We start from the raw sequence: 23,351 nt of genomic DNA on the forward strand, positions 1-23,351 counted from the left end.
CTATTAACTTCAGTTAAAACTTATTCTGGACCAGATGGTAACTCAGTCTACAATTCGTTAGTTGCTGTGGTGAAAATAAAATTAAAAAGAAATTAACTCGGAAGACAAGAACCAAAAATTAATATAAGAATGATGAAAAACGATGAAATAAAAAAAGAATTAAAAATAATCTGAATTTTAATATGCAAAAAAACTAATTAACAACAAACAAAGTATGGAAGTAATTAAAAAATGGAATAATATAAAAAAACATATTATTGAAACCAGCTCAAGAAAATTTGATACAACACAGGTCAGAGGCTAAAAATCAATGGATGACAGAAGATATAGATGGAAGAAAGACGGAAATATAAAGGAAAAGATGTATAAAGAGATAGAAATACAACGAAGAAGGTAAGGAAAAAATCAAAACAGCTAAGGAATTGTATTTGATGAAACAATGTAAAGAGGTGGAAGAACTAGAAACAAAATATAATATGAGATATATGCACAAAAAAATAAGAGAAGTGATCGAAATGGGTCAAAGAAGTCAACAAGGACACATAAAAGACAAGAAAGGCGTACCTACTGCCTACAAGGTTGGGAGGAGTAAGTTAGAGACCTTTTCCAAGATGAAAGAGCTGAAATGCAGAAGATACAAGAAATAAATCCTTTAGAGAAACAGAAGATTACGATAGATGAAATCAAATATGCTATTAAAAACTCTAAAGATAATAAGGCAGCTGGATTTGACGAAATACCTGTAGAGCTGTTAAAATAGTGGACGAGGATAACTTGGAAGTATTATATATGGAAGTTAAATGAGTAATTTAAATGCGCTAATAGAACAAAAAAATTTATTATTTAGCTAATTCATTTCGATTTAAACATGTTTAAAATAGAAACTGTACAAAATATTAAAATATTAATTAACATTCAATAATAAAAAATAATAGTGAAGTGTGTACTATAATATGTAACAAAATATTTTAAATATATAATTCTATAACGTACACCACTTGATTTTTCCATAGGAAACACACGAAGACAGTATAATTAAATATTCCGCTAATCAACTAAAGAAAAGAAAAATAATATTTAAAAATATTATTTTCTGAAATGTGTTAATAATTTGGTGTGTTTATAGTTTAAGTTTATAAACATAATTTTTAAATACAAACTTATAAATTTACTGATATCATTTCAAATTATAAAAACTAAAGATAATAATATAGACAAAACAAAAACCTTTCTCCTAAATTTATTGATATTATATTTATTTACATTCCGTTTTCGAGATTCCTATTTCAATGAAAATGTTACTAATCCATATTATGTATTTATTTTTTTCTTTTTCTTTATTGTTGATTTATCTTCCTGAATTATTTTAGATATATTTCGATTTTTTTTAATCCTAGAGATTATTAGCATTTTATCAAGGCTGTGGTTTACAGAGTACACACGTAAAATTAAAAACATGCGACAAATAATTATTCCTACTAATTCTGCTGTTTTCGAGTTTTTTTGGCTGTTGTAAGAGTAAGAATAGAGATAATAGTCATCATCATCAATCAGCCCTGATTTGTCCATTGTTGATAATATGCCATCTCTAGATATTTCCATCTATTTTTTTTCTGCGTCTCTGCTATCCAATTGGTTACAGTTTTTTACAACATCTCCATTTTTGCCTTGTAATTTGTTCCATAATGTCCTCCAGTCCAATTCATCCACGAACTTCCTCATTTCTTGGTCTATTTCTCAAACTTATTCCAAGCATTGATGTCTCCAGTTTACGTTGTGTCCTAAATTTTTACGCTGATGTTTGTGTGGGAGTTAAAATGTTTGCTCTTAAGGACTGGTAGAATACGCTGATGAGTTCAGAGATAATAATATACATGCTAAAATAGGTTACTTGAATTTGATGATGAATGAGTAATTAAACAACTATCGGTATTTGAGGGGATATATTTTGAGAAAGTTTATAAAGCTCAGTTTTTATACATAACGTGAATTGTAATTATCACAATCAAATCAAGGCCAAGAAAATATTCTAACAACATTTTCAAAGATCTCAGATAATTTTTCAAAAAATATACAATTGAATATGATGGTAATATGGTTGAGATTTTCATGCCGGTGTTAAAGATAGTCTCTATTCAGTTTTTCTTTAAAACTCTGCTAATTTTATCTGTCGTGTATTGTCTGTCGTATTTTATATAGAGCAGGATAGTTTTTCCAATTGATTTTTCTTCTTCTACCGGATCTCTGATTTTGTTTCGGAACTTCAAGAAGTAATTCCTTAAATAAGTATTCCTTTTAGGCGGTAATATCCATACAAGACTTATATTTTCCATTATACTTCTGTACTGGCGTTGCATTACTTTTCTTTGCTGTATTTCTTATTAACAAAGTTGTTCTTTGGCAAGAAATACAACCCTACTTTTCTTTATTTCCACGAAACGCACCCCATACCATTACACTTTCAGGATGTTTGACGGTTTTAACTGTGAACCGCGTACCTTGACGCGGTGTGTGGACGACGAGCAAATTTGGAGGTTCCTTTTACTAACCTGAACTTACTTTCTTTCGTCACTGAACATGATTTTTTTCCATTGTTCAGGTGCCCAATGCTGATACCTTTTAAAAAAATCTAATAATTTTTCTTCATTGCTTTTGTAAGCAAGGGCTTCTTTGCAGCACATCAACTTGGTAATGCTAGATCTTTCTGAACCCGGTGACGAATCGTTCTAGTTGAAACGTTCTGAAGATCAGGATGTTTATTATTGAGTTCTTTGGCAGTTACGGAAGGATTCAACTTTACTTCACGCCTGGTGATGGTGTCAGTCCTGTATGATGTTTTCTTAGGAGCTCCAGAACCAGGTTTTCTTTCCGGAACAGTCCCTGAAGGCAACGACGCAGCCGATCGTTTCAATTGATAAATTGTCTCTCCTGAAACACCAATATTACGTGCTCCGGTAATTACAGAGTCCCCTTTCTCAAGTAACGTTAAAGCACGAACTTTCTCCTGTTGTGTGAGTTTCTTTCGACCCATATTTTTCACTTCAATTTAGAATTTAACGATCTAAAACTTTACTGAGTAAATAAAAAGAAGTTCAACACTGACTACTCCCACAAAGCCAACTGTGTGCATTACAAATACGCAGAATAAACTAAAGGAACTAAGCGGTCAGTAAACTACAGACAGCCGTTATCGCAAGTACGTTATCCCCTCTCCCCCAAATGCTAAACAAGCGCAGTCAGAACGCATGCAATTTTTCTTCGAATTTGATTTATTTGGCAATCTAAAGATTTTTTTGCCGGCACTGTACTTTCTAATGTATAAAAAATTGTTTAAATAAATAATAAAATTACTTTATTAAATTTTAAAAATATTATTTAAAACTTAAAAATACGGAAACATAGTATGAAACTTTGCGCTAGTATACAGTACCACCCACTGTACCACGTATCTTTATATATATATATATATATATATATATATATATATATATATATATATATATATATATATATATATATATATATATATATATATATATATATATATATATATATATATATATATATACCATAATCTTCTATATTTACTATTTTACAATTTACTTAGTAAACATATTAGCCACAATCGTTATATGTATGTATTAAATATAGGTATTCTTATTCCAGCTACTACTCTTTCCCGAAGGTACTCGATTTACCAAGAAAAAACATGAAGCATCAATCGAATTTGCTGCCAAACATAATTTACCACAACTAAAGTACCATCTATTGCCCCGGACAAAAGGGTTCATAGCTAGTCTCCCATCGATGAAAGGCAAAGTTCCTGCCATTTACAATATTGAAGTTGCGTTTAGAGAAGATGCCCCCTATAAACCAACAATTACTACTATGTTACTAGGAAAGCCGACAACCGCTCATATTTACTTCCAAAGAATACCGCTGGAAGAAGTGCCTGATAATTCTGAAGATCAGGAGTTATTTTTAAGAAATATGTTTATAGAGAAAGTAAGTATCAATGTATAACTATTTTGTTTGTGTTACGTGTTGACAAGGCTAATAAATCTTGATATAACATTTTATTTGGACATACATATTTTCCTACGCATTTATTTGAACTAAACGAAAATAACAACTTAATTTTCACAAAAATGGTTTTTTCTTAAAATGATCGTTTATTTTAAAGATCAAACAAAATTTTTCCGACACGTCGATTTTTAAATTCGTTTTAAAATCTAATGGTATAACAGTTTCGGTATTCCGATAACTCCCATCATGTGACAGTCACACAAAATCTCATTATTTTAGTTTATTAGTTGTTAAAAATGTTTTATCATTAACCTGTTGACAGTAATATAAAGTATTTTTTGTTTCTTGCAAAAGTAAACACTGCTTGGACTGTATTTATATAATATAAGTAGTCTAAATTAAATTGATTCTTCTTCTTTTGGTGCCTATCCTCTGTGGATGTTGGCAATCACGTTGGTCCATACAACTTTGGTGACAGCTGCTCTAAATAGATGTATGATAGTCATTCCTGCCCACTGTCTGAACAGCATTTCCGAGTAAGTATTGAACAACGTCGGTGATAAAATGCAGCCCTGATGTATTCCCCGTTTTATCGTGAATTCTTGTGAGATTTCGTTGTCTACTCGTACAGTTGCTCTTTGCTGAAAGTATAAATTTTTAATTAGGCGTAAATCTTTGTCATTCTTTCAGTATCTGAAATAATTTTTGATGTTGCACCTTGTCAAATGATTTTTTAAAGTCTATAAAGCATGCGTAGACTTCGCAATTTACGTCTCGAGCTCTTTGTATCAATATTTGTATGGAAAATAGGGCCTCTCGCGTTCCCAGTCCGCTTCTAAACCCAAACTGAATAATGCTAATGTTTTCTTCAAGTTTTCTATAATATGCGGGAGTGAATAACAGAAAGAAGGATTTTGAGTGCATGGCTCATTAAGCTTATAATTCTGTAATCAGAGCATCTGGTGGCATTTGCCTTTTTGGGGAGAGGGATGAAGGTGGAAACTACCAATCTGTAGGAAATTCTGCAGTTTTCATAGACTTTGTTCAGTAGACTCGTTAGGTGTTTGAGTTGGTTGTTTAAAAAAAATAGTTTTATTATTTCAGCTTGTATGTTATCAGGTCCAGGTGCTTTGTTGGTTTTTAGTCTTTTTATTGCATATGTTACTTCTAGTTAATTTGATCATCACGATCATATATTCTAGTTAAATTGATTACAATGAAAAATAGCAATTTAAAAAATTATTTTACATTACAAGTGAAATTGTTTACATTTTTTACATCTTGGTCGAGCTGAATGCTTAAGTAGACTGAGGTGATCTGCCCGGACTGTGTGTGTGAATGGGTTGCCCCTTGAATTTTTTTACTACGATCAGATCTGCCCATGACTGTTGGTTTAAATCAACCGTAACTAGTCATAACAGGTGACAACGAAATATCACATATAAATATCAAATATAAAATTATCGGCCAGAGTGGCTCTGTTACGTCATCTAATTATTACATCACCTGTTATAACTAGTTGAGAAGCCTAGGTCCGTTTATTTCCTCCCTCCAAATTTCATTATTATAAGCTCAAAACATGCGAGGGGGAGTTTTGACATTGCCACTATATAATAAAAATAGTTGAAATTAATATTTTGAACTTTTTTTACTGAAATTCATAATTGTATAGAAGTAGATGAAAAAATTTATTTTTATAAAGCTATTTGACGTGAGTTATTTTAAATATTTTAGGACAAAATGAAGGAGAGTTTTATCAACACAGGTGATTTCTTTGCAACGTCAGGAGTAACTCGTGTGGATTCGTTTGTAGTAAAACCGAGGCTGCATTCTATATTCAATTTCATCTTCTGGATATTGATTACTTTAGTTCCTATGTCATATTACCTAATGAAATTATTGTTTAGCGGCGAATTAGTTTATTTCTCTATTGGCGCAGGAATCCTTGGAGCATGTAAGTATAATACTGAAATTTATGTTTTTAAAATGTTTTTAATATATATATATATATATATATATATATATATATATATATATATATATATATATATATATATATATATATATTTATGTATTGAGTTCATTCAGCTCTTGTTTTGTATCAATTGAGTACTGTTCTTAACTTTTTCATTTTCACAACATTTCACAACATTTGCATCTAATATAGCATTTTTCATATAAAAATGCTTGCACGTCATTCAAGATTTACGACGTCAGAACCCCACAGCGTTGCCAAAACATCAGAATAGTTAGTAAGTGAGGAATTTTTAAAATGTCAACTATTTGTCAAACTATTATAATAACAGTAAATACACTTAGTTTTAAGACTACTACAACACACTAAAATACATAAGAAAACATTTTAATACTAAATTATATATTCTAAATTTTAAACCTACCTCTTTTAGGACTTTAATGGTAAAACCGTCCCGCCATTATTTCTTGTTCAAAATAATTTATCTTATATAAAAGCTTATCAGCTTTCTACAGACTATTTATTTGTTTTGGCACAGCACAATCACAATACACAACAATAATTAGTTTTTAAAGCTATTAATCTAAATTTAATATGTATTTATAAATACAATTTATTAATATATATTATATTATGATCAAATTGTGCAAGAAATCTAAACGTAAACAAAATTCTTACTCTAAAAAAGCGGCAACACTTTATACACTTTTGCCACACGCTGAACTGTCAATAAAATTTGAAGTATTCCTGTATCAGTTGCGTACAATTGTCTAATCTATTTAATTAAAATTATTATTTTGTGGAATATTAGACTTAAAGACTTATTTCATAAAATTTATATTATTAATGATAACAATTTTTTTGGTTATTTATTATTATATTTATAATATTTATAATCAATATAATTCGAAAATTTCCAATATAATGATGATTTTATTTTTATAATTATTACACCATGTTGACGCCTATGAAAGATCGAGCAGTTCCGTATGGGTTTCGTATTATTAGCTGTGTTAAGAAAACTTGAACTCTAAGGTTGACGTTCTGGAAATTTTAAATATAAGTGACGTGTCACTTTATATAAATTGTGACGTGCACGCATTTTTATATGAAAAATACTATAGCACTGTAGTTCAGTATATAAGTTATATATATGTTTAATTACCTGCAAATAAGTAATTTTCTTTTATTTTATTTTAGTCTATATACTGATGTGTAAAACCATCGGTATGTCCGAGATAGACAAAGGATCCTCATATGGAGCTGTAGCTGAACCAGCTCCTAAGAAGTCTATGTAGACTTACCATTCAACATTAAAGTTTTCAGGTCTCCCTGTGATTAGTTTCCCTCTATCTAGAGTATCGGATGATTAGTTAGACTTTGTGCCAATGCTCATGAAAAACCTTTTTTCAATTGTAATAGCCTCGGATATTGTACAGGGCTAAATGAAAGAGTTAACTTTGATTATTTATTTTAATTTATATGAAGTGTAGATATTTGTTTAAAAAAGCTGTTTAGATCTAATTTCATTAATATACAGATTTTTAAAACTGAAAATTGAATTTAAGTTCTATTAATATTTAACTAGAAAAGATATAATACTCGATACTGGATACCGAATTGTTTATATATTTATTACATTTATATTACATTGTCAAATCAGATAAATTTTAGTTATTATATTAAACCGATAAGGCCCAGCGCTCACGATGCAACTGTTTGAAACTGAAACTGATGGCACTCGCAACTGTTTTGTGACCTTGGCAGCGTAGCAGACTGGAAATTCGAGATGACCTGGATGAAACTGGTTTTCAATCAGTCTAAAACCTATTTAGTTCGAATCTCATCCCGTGGGCACAGATGTGTTGCAGTGACAAAAGATTCATATTTATGCCCTGAACATTTGGAAAACTTTCTAGGGGTTGAGTTTACCGAAAGTACAAGCTGATTATAGCTGCAAATGTCAAACATGGAACAAAAAATTTCGATATAGCAGTGTTGGCATGTTTTTATAATGTAGATGCTGTATGCTTCAAATATAAAAAGATAAAGCTTTAAAAAAGTACATTTTGTTTTTTATTATGTTATGAATTCTGCAATTTTTGTTATATATAAAACAACAATGAGTAAATATTTGTTCCTTTAAAAAAATTTTATTTCAAATTTTTATAGTAAAAGGTATAAATAAAATATTTTATTTATACCTTTTACTATAAAAATTTGAAATAAAATTATTTGTGATACATGGTATACAGCCAGCTACAGGAACTTACTTTCCTTGTGGATTTGTTTCTTTGTAGATTAATTGCAGTTAATTATTAGAAATTTTTTTAGCAATTACCCTTTGATAGGTTAGGGGATAGATTTGGCAATCGTCAAATTAGCAGTTGCCAGATTACAACAGATGTTTGAAATTAATCTCAAAAGAGACAAATATTTACTCGTTATTGCTTCATATAAATTAAAAATTGCAGAATTCATAAAATAGTATAATCAAAATGTACTTTTTAAAAGCTTTATCTCTTTATATTTGAAGCATACAACATATGCATTATAAAAACATACCAACACTGCCAAACCGAAATATTTTTGACATTTGCGGCTATATTCAGCTTGTACTTTCGGTAAACTCAACCTTTCTAGGATATAAATATTTTAAGATTATTTAAATTATACAGAAATTAAAGATGGGTCAAAACATACTGTTTAAATTATTTCAATAGTATAGAGAATTTATGTTAAATATTATAATTATATGGGGTAGAGAATTTATATGAACATTTGAAAAAAAATGTATTTATTTTAATAATTTATATTTTAAGATTTTATTTATTATATGTAGACATTACAGTTGGACGTAAGTAAAAATGAAAAATATAGTACAGAGAAATATTTTTCCAACAAAAACGCAGTTTTCTTGTCAGAAAAACCATTTGCACATTTGTAACATTTTGCCATATTAACATTGCATTATAATCCAACTGATCCGAAACTATTCGCTCTGTGTGCGGAGAGAGGTATTATTTAGGTTTTAAACTAGTTTTCAGTCGTTGTTCTAAAACAGTTGCGCCGGAGGCGCTGGACTTAATACAGTTGTTGAGATATAGGTAAAGTGCAACAAATTTAAGTTTGGGAATGTGACGTAGTGTTTAGCGCAGGTGGGCGGACTGTTTGTACCAGTGGCTGGCGGAAACAGGTAGATGTAAAATAATTTTTCATAAGTATATTCAATTAAGTTAAGAATGAATTTGTTAATTTTTATTTTCATAGTTTTTAATCATTATGAAGTTTATAGTCCATTGCACTCGAAAAATAATGAGTAAAATAGTACTTTAATAAATAACAAAATTCCTCAATACTTACAATTTATTAACATTACCACGAAGGAAGAGTTTCAATAAACTGTTATTGTTATAACAATTGACTTTATTATAAACATGCACCTGATTGAAAAATTTACACGCCTATTAAAGCACACATTGTTAGGTACAAATCCAGTCTCTCCTCCAGCATAAACAATAATCAGCCTTTTGCACTTAGAAATCGTTAACCGAAAACCTTAGATCTGAATGGCTGCTGTGCACCTATATATCTTTCATCGGTATAAATTATGGTTCTACCCTCAGATCGAAATTGAATTATCTGCTTTAAATATTCTATTTGTTTTAAACCAATAACATAACTTTTCATTAGAGCACTTCAGTTGTCTTCTGATTTTCGCCAACTGCAATTTGTTTGAGACGATTTGAAGAGTATCTGTTCAAAAGTATGATGGTTTTTTTTATTCCTATCTTTTTAGGAGCCATATTGTTAAGTAACTATTATTAAAAACTAAACTAAACACACTATAGCTACACTAAATGACTTGATAATACACTAATTACTACTACCAATGTACTAAGCACTAATCTAAAAAAACTAATAAAATATCCAACACGATCAAATCAATAAGTCAAACACTCTCTGCGATACGTACTTCTCAAACTACGACACTGGCAAGCAGTACACTGGTCGTTTCCATGGTAATACAAGTATCAGTCATATTCCCAAACTTAAGTTTGTTGCAGTATAATACAAAATTTAGAATCAATTTGTTATAAATCAAATACGCCTATAAATATTGTCTTACAATTTGGTTAATAATAATAATCTTGAAGGAAGTAAAAAATTCGACATCATCTTACTTTTGAAAAATTTAACCGGTAGCGCCAACAAAAATAAAGAGATTTTTTTGTTCAAGTGGCAGAAAAAAATAAAAGGAAAATGTTATTCTAATTCTGATAACGCATCACTAGTAATTTTTTCAAAAGTTAGTGCTGTCAAATTATTACTATCTTTAGTATATAATACATTTTTGATTTTGATTTTGAAGCCTATATTACAGCAAGTGAGCTCTTTAAGGATTATGTACTATATCAAAATTAACCAAATAGCGAGAGCTCTCTTTGGTAGTTAGTATATTGTATATCGTCGACCTAATCTGTAAAATGCGTAACTCCATTTGTCCAAATTTTACAGGAGATACAAAAAACTATCTCCGGCGACGTAAATGTGTTATTTTCGTCCAATTTTTTTTTGTACTGGTTCTAGATTGATTCTTTTTTTATAACTGTTATAAGTCTGTATAACTATTTTTTTTAAAGTCAAATTATTGTATATTTTGTTTATTTTTATTTTTTTGGAGATACGCAGTTTTCTTAGTAATGAACTTGGAGATACGAATTTTTCATTTAATTAAAAGTACATTTATCGAACATTAAAAAGTTCAAAAATGTAAATAATAATAAAAGTATCAATAGTAAATGTTAAATTCAAAACCAACAAGTTGGTTTTCTGGTTCCACTTCACACCATCATATGGAAAAGAAATGCAAACAATGTCTGACAAATGAGGTTTATTTGAGAAATAAAAAGGATCAAAATAAACATTATTAACTAAAATAAACAAAACATTTTTCGAAGTGTTTATTTGTGCGGTTACTTTACTTTTTCGTGTCTGGATCCGACTACAGTTTTTCTGCCCAATATCGGGCTACGTCTACACCCTTTGTATTTGCGAGCCATAAATCGTCGAGGGTGCACTGTGATGGGCAAAGTCTGCATACTCTCAGGTGCTCCACGTTTTGTATTTCCCCACATTCACAAAGTGCGTCGCTGTCTGTCTTGATGCCCCATTTAATGAGGTTCTGTTTGACAGGGGCAACACCTGTGCGTATGCGATTGAGTGTCCGCCATTTTCTCCAGTCCAGGTTCATTCCATTATGTCGTTCTGGATGTAGGGGGAACAGTTCGGGTGGTTCGACTCTGACATTTCTCATAAACCTTTTTCTTTTCCATCGAAAGTTTGCCTGAACTTCTCCACATATTGTGAGGCGCATCTACGGTCGTCTGGTGATGCGAATCCAGCTACCCGGTACAGTAGGGGAGAGGGGTAGGCTTCATACAACCGGTAATTATTCTACATGTTTCACATCGAGCAAAAAGACAAAAGAGGGAATCTAATCGTTATGAAAAGGAGACCAAAAAAGTGGCCTCTGATGGCGGACATATCCGGAAATGCGAATGCGCCAAATTTAAATTTTCCGACACTTATTATCAGTAGCTATAAAATAGTGTTTAGAATGTGTCTTAGACGAGAAAATTTTAATTAAATATTAACGATAACAGTCTAAAATGTGAAACAATTGTTAAAAAACTTCAATATAAATAAGATTTCATGTGACAGTTGGGACAAATAATAACATAACCCAACTAAATTTGATTTCTTAAACAAGGAAAGACTCTCTTTCCTTGTTTAATTTGGCCTCTCAAGATGGCACTTCCTGTCTAACAATATTTTTGCCCCCACTACCTTTACATTCCCTCTTTTGTCTTTTTGCTCGATGATGTTTCATTTAACACCGTGGGCGTGTCTAGATCTATCCCAGACGCGATAGATCTCACTTGCTCCCTACAAGTTTCCGGAGAAGGTTGTTTCTCGTAGAAACCTTTTGTCTTGTGCTCTAACAGTGGAATTTATACGTTATACGTTATTTGTGCGGTAACTCATCATAAAGTGAGTGATAGTCAGGCAGGAAACTTTTTTTTTTTAAATCTTGATGATTGTATTTTTCCAGAGAAATTTTTATTCTTTCGCTGTAGAGGGATGGTTAATTATCTAAAGGTATCACTTCAAACTTGGTATTTCTTCTGATATCCAACATTTTCCAATCTTGATCTGAATATTTCATCTTGTAAAAAATCTCTTGTGTATTTGAGTTGTTTCAGGTCCGTTACATGGGGGGTCATAAACTGTGGTATTTTAAAGAGTCCAATTTTTTTAAAAATGTATGGTTCAAATATTTCACCGAATAAGGGTCTTTACAGCCAGTTTCAAAAACAGAAATGAAATCTGCTTGTACATTAATGTTCCTCTTTTTTAATTTTCTCTCAATTGTTGAATGAACAGAATCAACTTCCATTTGAGTATGTCCCTTTAAAAGAAATTTTTGAATAATTTTTATATTTTCTTTACAGGCAAGATTTAACAAGCTGTGTGCCAGAATGCAGTTTCTATTTTGATAGTTGCAACTGATTTTGATTTCGATTCCCATACTGGTTCCAAGTACAATTTAGATAAACTGGCACGGCAGTAATGCGATTCTAATTTAAAATGGTTATCAAACAATTGCCCAAGAAATTTCTTTTGATTTTCATATGGATCCTTTTTGCTACTACTCGCATTTATATTAATATTATGTGGGATATTATTATCTTGGTGTGCCCAACCTTTAATAACCGGCCAGAGAAACATTTTCTTACAAATACGTACTCTTTCGTTCTCCGTTTTAAAGTAAAATTCGGTGGAAAATTGTCTTCTAAATGTTTCTTCAACGCCTCTTCTTTTTATGGAAATAACGTCTAATGAGATCTTTACAAATATTCTTTTCTCTTTCCAGGTAAGTTCTCAAAATCTTCTAAATATTGTTTCACGCTGCAGCTCCGTTAACAGTCGTTTGGTATATTCTATGACAAACTAGGAAGTTACGTATTTTTCGTACTAAATTTTTCGGCAAGGGAGATACGGTGTATACGAAGAAGTCGCTATGTACTTATCTGGTAGAATTATGCACTTCCTTCTTTTCTAAACGATAAGTAGGGACTTTTTGAAACAGATGGCAGTAATAACTCATTTTCAGAGAATTATGGAGTTACGCAGTTTACAGATTAGAACGACGATATATTGCTATTTTTTGTATAATTAGATACACACCGTTGCTATATCTCCGTGTTTTTTTAGCCATGGCTATTTATAGTTATTTAACCAACAAGTGTATTAATAAGGGCGATTAACAATTGAGATATTTTAACGCGTGAGCAAAGCGAGCGCATTAATGTTCGAGATTGTTAATCGCCATTTTAATTCACGAGTTCGTTACAAAACTTTTCCGTCGACCGTACTTTTCAGAAATAAAGATATCTTAGTTTAAATATCTATTTACTTAACGGTAAACAACAATGTATTCAGGTTTCATTGACTTTATTCAAAGTTTCCTTAGTGGTAGTTTTATTATAGTAAACATTAATATTCGAAATGGCGCAATTACTGAAATTAAAGGAAGATATTGATAAATGATTATCTGCTGTATAGCATTTTGAGAAATTTATATTTAAGTTTTCTTGGACCTCTGTAAATTCTGTGATAGAAGAAGTTAAATTCTGGTGGAGTTAAATTAAACTCTTCGTCAATATCCATCCTTTGATTTTTCAAATACACAGAATTTTAAACAATAAAGTAAATAATGACATACAATGACAGATAGTACTAACAGCGGCTACTTCATTTTAAATTAATTTTTTAGTAGGAATATAAATAGGTATATGTTTGGTTGCCTACACCACAGGTCACTGCCAATCACAGAGCGTTTAATTAATTTATGCAAGCAATGTATGTTGTGTTACCTATAATAAAATCGTTCATTAATAGAAAATCATTCATTAATAGGTGTCATTAATCAATGATTTTGAGGGTGTTAAAATTGATCATAAATGGACGGTCGACGGAAAAATAATATAAACCGTAGTAAATTATTATCATTGTGATTTTTTTAACACGTTTTTATAAATAGTTTTGTGGGGGTTTCTTCATTTTTCCGGCATGTTTTTCTACCTTAGGAAGTATTAATTTATACTAAGTTTTCCTATAAACGTTTCATGTTGTATTTTGTAAGTTTATCACTGCTGTGTCTGCAAAATCGGACATTCTTTGTACAGTTAAAAATTGTAATACAGTTACAGATACAGTTAAAAATTGTAATAGTTTTCCTTCAGTCAAAAAGGCTTAAAAATTAATTTTATATTATTGCGTTTGGTTTAGAATATAACAAAATTCCGTCGTATAAAGGTATACATTTAAACATGGTTGCAAGAGTAATCGCTTTGGTAAGAAACACAGTCCAATATAATTTATTTGTCGGTTTGTTGATGACGATATGACCATTAAAAGTAAGAAACGATTTATTTGAAAGAGGAAACAATTGATTGATGCTGTTGTAAAACTTACTCTTTTATTAACTAACTTTTAACACTTATTATTGTAGCTAGAAAATTTCATGTCACTGTATATTGCAACTTGAAGCTTTAATATATCGCCCTTTTCTTCCTTTTTGTATATATTTATAAGTTCCTGTACAGTTAGTAAATAGATTTAAGTTTCACAGAAACCTGTACAAATATTTCGAGTATGACAATTATTTTTACAAATGTGATTAGAAGACTTGAACATTTATATTTATTACCACCTATTAACTGAAATATTAATTGTATCGAAGAATGTTTTTATATTGAAAATATTTTTGACAGTTGTTAATCTTGTAGTTTGTTACGTTTGCCTTAAGACGCAAAAACAGTAATTTTATAATTTTTAAGTAAGTTACAGTAATAATTAAAAAAAAATATAAAGTATTCATGACTTTTAAACCGTGATTAATTATGAATAGTAGTCGTTGGATATCATGGTGGCTACCGTATTCGATTTCATGACTTTGTTCACAGCAGCTCTAAATAATGATGTAGTCCAGTTTTCGTAATATTGTCTTAGATTTTTCAGCCATGTTCTTCTTCTACCAGAACCACTTTTACCCTGAATCTCTCCCTGAATGAAGAGATGCAAAAGTTCATATTTTTCAGGCTGTCTCACAATGACGTAAGTATTGTAGTTTTCTTCTGTTTATTATATTAACTAGTTGTGTCTAAGGACCTCCTCATTTCGTCGACCCAGCTTATCTTTAATAGTCGTATACCCACATCTCAATGGCTTCCAATTAGCTTCCAGTTATATTCCACGCTTAACTTCATCTAGTAGTACTGGAAGGATATAGCAATGTCATTCGAACGCGAAGATTAATACAAAGATCGTGGCTGAAAAGAAAGTTTCCCATTTTTAAACATGTAGTTCGGGCTCACTTTATTCGGCTTTTAATTTCTACGTTTGGATCCCAGATCATTGATATTACGAGGCGTGTTTTTTAAGTAAGTACCGTTTTGGAATTAAAAAAAGACGTGCAAAGATATAGCAATAATTTTATTTTTACATGAAAGCCTGTACCTTAATTTACTTTTCTATATAATTTCCGTGAATATTGAGGCACTTGTCATAACGTGGCACCAGTTTTTGAATACCCTCCTGATAAAATTCTGTCGCCTGACGTGTTAACCACTGCATCACAAATGTTTTGACTTCGTTATCGTCTTGAAGACGCTGACCGCCCAGGTGTTTCTTCAAGTGCTGGAACAAATGGTAGTCGCTGGGAGCCAGATCAGGGCTGTATGGAGGATGATCTAGAGTTCCCCATTTAAATGATTTGATGAGATCTTTGGTCTGATTAGCCACATGTGGACGGGCATTGTCATGCAGCAAAACGATAACTTACTCAACTTGCCACGTCTTTTGTTCTGGATTGCACGACAATAATTTTTCAATGTCTCACAATAAGACGCTGCATTGATTGTCTCATTACGAGGCAGAAACTCCACTAGCAATACTCCTTTTCTGTCCCAAAAAACTGTGCACATGATTTTCCGGGCAGAAATTGTTTGCTTAAACTTCACTCTTTTGGGTGATGATGAATGTCGCCATTCCATGGATTGTTGTTTCGATTCTGGTGTGACGTAGGCCATCCACGTTTCGTCACCAGTAACAATTTAGTCTAAAAAATCTTCACCTTCACTGTGGTACCGCTCAAGGAAAGTCAATGCACTGCCTAAACGTTGGGTTTTGTGCAAATCCGTCAACATTTTTGGAACCCAACGTGAACACAATTTCCGGTAATTCAAGTTCTCGGTAACAATGCGATACAAAACACTACGAGAATACTGAGGAAAGCAGTCGGACAATGATGAAATTGTAAAGCGTCTGTTTTCTCTCACCTTTTCGTCCACTTTCTGCACCAAATTTTCATTAACGACCGAAGGACGCCCACTCCGTTCTTCATCATGCACATTTGTGCGGCCATCTTTAAATGCTCTCACCCATTTCCTTACCATTTCATCACTCATAATGTTTTGTCCGTAAACTTCAACGATCTCACGATGAATATCGATCGGTTTTACGCCTTTAGCACTAAGAAATCATATAACAGTCCGTACTTCACAATCAGCGTGACTCACGATTGTTGGAGGCATCTTAAACACTGGAGTAAACAACTATACAATGAAGAATTAGACTGTAATGGCGTCAGTGCGTAAATAAGAGATGTAGGTAACCAGCGCTCATGCGCGGAACGCCGACCGTAGCAAAACGGTACTTACTTAAAAAAACATGCCTCGTACTTTCGGGTACACGAGTTTCTCCACTCTGTCCAGTACGGCATCTCCGACTTTTTATGCCCTCCTCACCCCCTTCCCATTCCTTGAGCCCTTGTCAGGGCGTGTTGACACTAAATTATTGGCTTGCTGCTTCCATTGCCGGCGATCCTGTGCCATATGGACGGCTTCAAGTAGGGATTTTCTCACCAGAGTTTTCATTTAGTCTGCCCATCGTGTTAGAGATCTTCCTCTTTAACTTCGACCTTCTACTTTTCCTTCTACTACCAATAGTTCCATGGTACCCGTTCTTCTAGCTATGTGACCGAAGTAAATTAGTCGTTTTACTTTTTTTAATAATCTGTCTTTTATATGAAGCTCTTCCAGAATTGACAGGTTGATTCTATGTTCTGTCCAGGACACGCGTAGTCTTGTTTTTTCTATTATCGGTCTGGTGTTCAGTATCTGCTCCCGCGTTCCTTTTCCTGGTACAAATCCGCATTGTTCTTCGGCTATCTCTGGGAGTAGAAAGTTCGTTAGCCGTTTATTGATTATATGTAGCAGGAGGAATAAGGGCAATAGTTCTGTAATTACTGCATACGGTTAGTGATCCTTTTTTATAGATGGGGATAAATGTTGATTCGCACCACGTATCAGGCCATTCATCTGTGATCCATATTATGTTGCACATATCCAGTATACACCTACGCCAATCTCGCCCATTGTTTTCTTATTCTCGTCTCCCCTAGTATGCCATCGATCCCTGGGGATTTTTTGTTTCTTAGTTGGTTGAGAGCCTTTTCAAAATAAATTGCTCAGATGTATACATTTTGATTTATATCTCTGTATCAGTACTTGGATACCTAACAAAGCTTTTCTCGTACCCAAGCTATTCCTATGTTTTCTTATAAGAAGATTTTCAAAACGTGACTCATGTGACGTGTTGTCCGATAACCACTGCATGTCTTTGCGCGATGTTTCTTTAGTACTGTGACAAATATCGACTTAAGTCAATCAGTTAGTAATATCCCAGTGTCATAAATTCTGTGCAAGAGACCACACAGTGCTTTAATCTCATTTTCTTCCAAAAACTTATAGTATATCAGCATTCTCAGTTATAAATGGACCGTTGTCAGTTTTCTTACAATTCTTTATTCTTAAACTCTTATACATTCTGTCCATCTTGAGCTAGCATTTGGGAGCATCTAATGTTTGAAACTTTTTAATTTTTTTGTCATTTCATCATTTATTGAGATCGTCGTATATGTTTAATAGGGTTGTGTATCCCAGTTCTACACAAATTTACACATACGTGGGGACGTCGTTTTTTATTAGGTATTTGTTATGAACTGTATAACGGTGATATTTGCATATGTAATGTATAATATTCATTATGTTTTTTGAGTATTGTTTATACATAGAGATGCATATTTTTGTTATTTCAGATTTATTTCATTAAATATATCGATATATTGATGTTTATATCTTTCATCAATTATTATTTTTTATTTAATTATACCAATACTGCTAAAATAGATCATATGTTCATATTATACTTTAATTGTCTAGATTAGCCCCTACATATTTCAATGACTGGTTAAGATTTCGCCCATAGCGAACTGTGGGCGAGTTAAACTTAGATTTTTCGGTGTATCGACATACTGTATGCTACAGTGTAAATTTAAAAAATACATTTAAATGTTAATGTAAAATATAGAAATACAAATGTGTATGTTATTTATTTGTTTTTGTCATGAATTTTCAAGCTTCTTGGTTGCTTGTATTCATTTTCTTAAAAAACCTTCTTCGATGCAACAATCATTTATATGTAATTAAAAAACTGGTTTTACTGATATTAAAAACTAAAGAGCACATCTATAAAGCATTTATTTAGGGATATCTCATTTTTATATTATTGTACGTGAGTATGTTGACATCTGTTACGCTACTGTCGTAAATGTAACTAATGAATTTAAATGTTATTGTAAAATATAGAAATAAAAAATTATATTGTAGTTTTATCCTAACATCTGCTCAATAGACCTAGCACAATTATCTATGTACGCTAGTGATCCATAAGACGGTGAAAATAAATGTGACGAGTATTGTCTACCAAATAAGCTTTAATTTAAAATGAATATGCAACAAACGTATTTCAGCATACTTCTATCAAGCTTTACCATAATTGATATTTGCTTTAAATACTACAAGAGCTAGTACGTAACAAAACACGTCTCGAGATTTCGAAAAAGTAATTTTTTTATAATTGGTAATTCATTTTTGAAATAAAATTCATGTACTGCACGACGAATGGCCTGTTTGGTTGTATCATCCAATTTTATTTGTTTTCTGCCTCTTGTCTCAACCTTCAAAGTTCTATTATCGTTTGTTTCATCGTCTGTTTAAATTACTTTGTACACACTGTTCAAACACATTTCCGATCATGGTCTTCGCATGTTAAATTGTGACGTTTCTTTTTGATACACGGTTCACTATTACTACTGTTAGTCATATTTATTATTTGTCACCAAATTGAATTAAACTAAATTACTCACAATTCATAAAAACTAAACGTAAAAGCTCCTTCCACTAATAACTTTACAAACAATTCTGTTCTGTGCTTTATGAAACCCCTGTCAGTGCGCTTATGAAACTGACATGATACCTGAACAATGGCGTTATTGCCAGTCATATCGCCTTAATCTGGAACACAATTGTTGATCTCAGATAGTATCTACCGTTAGAGAAAGATATAGTCTACAACATTGTAGATAACGTTAAGTTGAATCATACCCGCTGACAACGTTACATTTTCGCTAGAACCCAAATCTTTGCTGAAACATTTGTAATTTAAAAATAGACCAGTCGAATTATTGAAATGTATTTAATGTAAAATGGGATCTGTTCTATCTGAACGTATATTGTTTGGACAGTTAGAAGAAGGTTTTTGTAAATTTTTAAGAGATTAAACATAATTCTGCAATAATTCACTAATTTGTTTGTTAAATAATAATTAAATTTTCTCCTTTTGTTGGAACAAAGATATTTGTTTCTATAGGCTAAACATCCAATTTTACTGGCCTAGAAAAAATAATTCAAACATGAGTCACTTTCTACAATTGTGATATTTGATTGTAGTGTCATCTTTTATCAGGGACCTGAATATGAGCTGAAATTGTAGAAGAAGAACCGGTCATTTAAGTTATTGTAACGAAATAGCATACCTCCCACGCATGGCAAGTGTCACTTTTCTCAGAAGGATGAATCTAGAACATACTATCGATTGTGCTATCAATAGAGCCTGCCTTCGAGAATCTACCAACGAAGCGAATAGAGATGGAGTACTCCAGATGATTCTCGGCTAATACTTTTGGTATATATACGCAGCCCTGTTATGAGTTAAGTTTAGTTGATAATATATTATCGTACTGTAAGCTTATAAAGAAATATATTGACATAAATTAGAACCGCTCGTATTATTAACCACTCCACATTATAATAAAACCAATAAATAAATCTTCTCTTCTCTATTTTTTGTAAATTTGAAAATGGACTCGAACTTGTGAACAAATCATAATTTAGTCATATAGCTTATGGAATAATATTTTAAAAATTCCAGCTCTCTTGGATATGTATTTTGTTCAGGGAAAGAATGTTATAATAAAATAATTATTGTACTTACATTGATATTTATTTACAAAACATATATCACAGATTCATTTATGTCAAAATAAAATAAAAGTATTTATATTGGAATTGTCATCTTACTTAAACGAAGTAAAAAGTCCAATAAATGCATCTGTACTTTAATCTCTGTTGGATTGGTTGTTACATAAAAACCAGGTACACCAGCTTTTTGTAAAATATCTTGTTGGTCTGAAACCTTTTGGTCCAACTGCAAAACTAGGTTCATATCAAATGCTTTTAGTTCCTCTTTCTGCTCCAACATAAATTTCTGCAATTCTTGAATTTTTCGATCAGTGTCATGTTCATATTGTTTTAAAATTTCTTTTTCTTGATCTGTAATCAAATTATTAAAGTTTAACTACATCAAAAAATAACGAAAATTAATGGTATATTTTTGTTAATTATGTGTATATGTTTAAACACAATAAATATTTAATACTGTTCTGAAGCTATTTTCTTGTGGCATGTTAGAGTAATTACTATTTTATTGGGAATAAGCCACAATTAAAGGTTAAAGTACATTTATTGACGTTTCAATTTCCACTTCAGAAATCGTTATCAAAATACAAACATTAATGTTTTAATTTATTTCTTAATAATCAAAATTTATTTCTTCAACAAACTTTGGATAAACAGCAAAAAACCATAAATGAACCTACACAAGAAATCAGAAAACTGAGGAACTCAAACATGCAATTACTCCGAAAATTAATGGGAGAGTTACTTAAGGTAGGACTCTGGAACACAAATGGAGTAGCAAATCATAAAAATGAATAACAATATTTCCTGTTAGCAAACAATATTGACATAATGCTAATTGCAAAGACACATTTAAAAAGCAACCACAACCTTACATTTGATGGATATATAATGCACCAAAACCCTGATGCTGAAAGGCATGCTAGAACAAGTGCAGCGGTTATTATTCAAAAAGGAATTAAACACCATTACCTTGGTAACATAAAAGAGCCACACCTTAAGGCAGCAAGTATTATCAAAGAAGATTGACTTGGACCAATAGTAATAGCTGCAGCATATCTCTCACCAAACTATCCACTGAATAAATAATCATTCTAATTATTTTAATTCCCTAGGCAATAGATTTCTTGCTGGTGCTGACGACTATAATGCAAAACATGTAAGTTGGGGCTCTCAACCATCTCCACCAGGTAGAAGTAGAATCATTTTTCAAGTGATGCAGGAACTAGTACTTAAACACTTATCTAGTTAGACACCTACTAACCCCAGTAAACTTCCTGACTATCTTGATTTCTTTGTAAGCAAAGGTTTTGGAGAAGACTACCTAAATATCGTACCTGATTATGAAATTGCTTCAGATCATACCCCAGAATAAATTCAAGATTTGTTGAGAAGGAATGTCCAGCGAAACTGCACAATCACAAGACTGACTGGAATCTGTATAGAGAAGAAATACATCAAAAAATAAACCTTAATATGTCCCCAAAAACAAAAGATGAAAAAGGATGTGCCACTGAAACTGGCATAGGCATGTTATTTTTGGGATTAAAAGTTTGTAAATATGCAAGGAATGAGAAATACCTAGTGCCTTTAGAATGAAACTATGTATGAATAGGTACCTATATATTTTCTACTTACTTTTTTTCTGGTGAACAAATTGTAACCTCTGTTGATATAAATGTTGTTCAGTAACATGTTGAATTTCTAAAAGGCCCTTAACTATTTCAAATACTGTCTCGTTAAGTAAACAATTCGCCAAGCTTGATAGTAGCTCACAGGGCAGTCTCATTTGATATTTACTAAAAAAGTGTCATTTATAAATCTAGTAAGTATTTTAAACTATTTTACATATTTCCTTACGGTGGGAGATCTTTAGCCATATTCTGAAGTTGTTCTAATAAGAAATAGAGCTTCTTCTGTAAAATAAGGGAATCTTCAGTTGTATCCATTTTAGTGTTTAATTACACACATCATTAATATAGCCTCAGTCAAATTAGTTTGACAGAACGAAATAATTGTTGTTTGGCAGTGTTGAAATTTACATTACAAAGGAGACATATGCAATCAAAAGCAATAAGATATTTAAATATGAATACTTTAAAATTACCAAAAAAGAAAAAGTAAATAGTTTAACATTTTTTAGAAGTAAATAGTAAAATGTCAGTATAAATAATAAAGTTAAAAAGTAATGGGGTTCTGACACTGTTGCCAAATCTATCCGCAAACCTATCAAAGGACAATGGACCGTGGAAGTGATGACGTAGATTTTATTGACATCTGTCAGTTTCACTTTCCAAACAAACCTTGTTTAGTGTGGATAATTTGTATTTTTCGTTATTTTTTCATTTTTTTTACAGAATCTTTCCGCTTTTTGCAATATCTAAGTATTCTAATAGTTACTACAACAATTTTACAAGGTTGTGTAAATAATAAAGCATGCTTTTATAAAAATAGCAATAAAATGCATGTATCAATAAAGTAAGGTTAGAATGTCTTTAATTTAAACTTTTAAACTATATTTCATAAAAATAGAACACTGAATTATGATGGTATTATCGTAAAAACACTATACTTAAAAGAAAAAGCAGCAGAGGAAGCAAAATATTAACTTTATAGAAATTAAAAAGTCTTGAGATTGGACATTTCAACTTTTGTTTGGAAAGTAATTGACAGTTGTGACGTCACACTTCCACTGTCCATTGTCAAAAAATGTTCTAATAATTAACTGCAATTAATGTTAACAAATGTTAATTCATTCGTGTTTTATACAAGTTATCAAGTTGCAGAATACATAAAATAATATAATAAAAATGTACGTTTTAAAAGCTTTATCTCTTGGTATTTGAAGCATATAACATATAGATTATACGGACATGGCAACACTGCCAAAACAATATTTCGTT

At 31.4% G+C, this 23,351-nt stretch overlaps 2 protein-coding genes across 2 annotated transcripts in view; one reads left to right on the forward strand and one right to left on the reverse strand.

Annotated features, from left to right (window-relative positions):
• The window catches only part of LOC140446098 (1-acyl-sn-glycerol-3-phosphate acyltransferase gamma-like), a 35,718-nt gene extending 16,928 nt beyond the window's left edge, over nucleotides 1–18,790 (forward strand). Inside the window, exons 5-7 of the mRNA XM_072538632.1 lie at nucleotides 3,667–4,005; nucleotides 5,761–5,980; nucleotides 7,202–18,790. Coding sequence (XP_072394733.1) covers nucleotides 3,667–4,005; nucleotides 5,761–5,980; nucleotides 7,202–7,299 — 657 coding nt within the window. The 3' untranslated portion in view covers nucleotides 7,300–18,790. The remainder of the gene's footprint in view (nucleotides 1–3,666; nucleotides 4,006–5,760; nucleotides 5,981–7,201) is intronic.
• A 1,653-nt stretch (nucleotides 18,791–20,443) lies between these two features.
• Nucleotides 20,444–22,633, reverse strand: gdl (gonadal protein gdl). The gene is made up of 3 exons (XM_072538634.1): nucleotides 22,309–22,633; nucleotides 22,087–22,247; nucleotides 20,444–20,802 (listed from the first exon to the last, which is right to left on the reverse strand). The coding sequence occupies exons 1-3, from the start codon at nucleotides 22,395–22,397 to the stop codon at nucleotides 20,528–20,530; spliced, it is 525 nt and encodes a 174-aa protein (XP_072394735.1). The 5' UTR covers nucleotides 22,398–22,633; the 3' UTR covers nucleotides 20,444–20,527.
• Between the last annotated feature and the right edge of the window lie 718 nt (nucleotides 22,634–23,351).

The sequence above is a fragment of the Diabrotica undecimpunctata genome, chromosome 7 (genome assembly GCF_040954645.1).
Source record: "Diabrotica undecimpunctata isolate CICGRU chromosome 7, icDiaUnde3, whole genome shotgun sequence".
Taxonomy (NCBI): domain Eukaryota; kingdom Metazoa; phylum Arthropoda; class Insecta; order Coleoptera; family Chrysomelidae; genus Diabrotica; species Diabrotica undecimpunctata.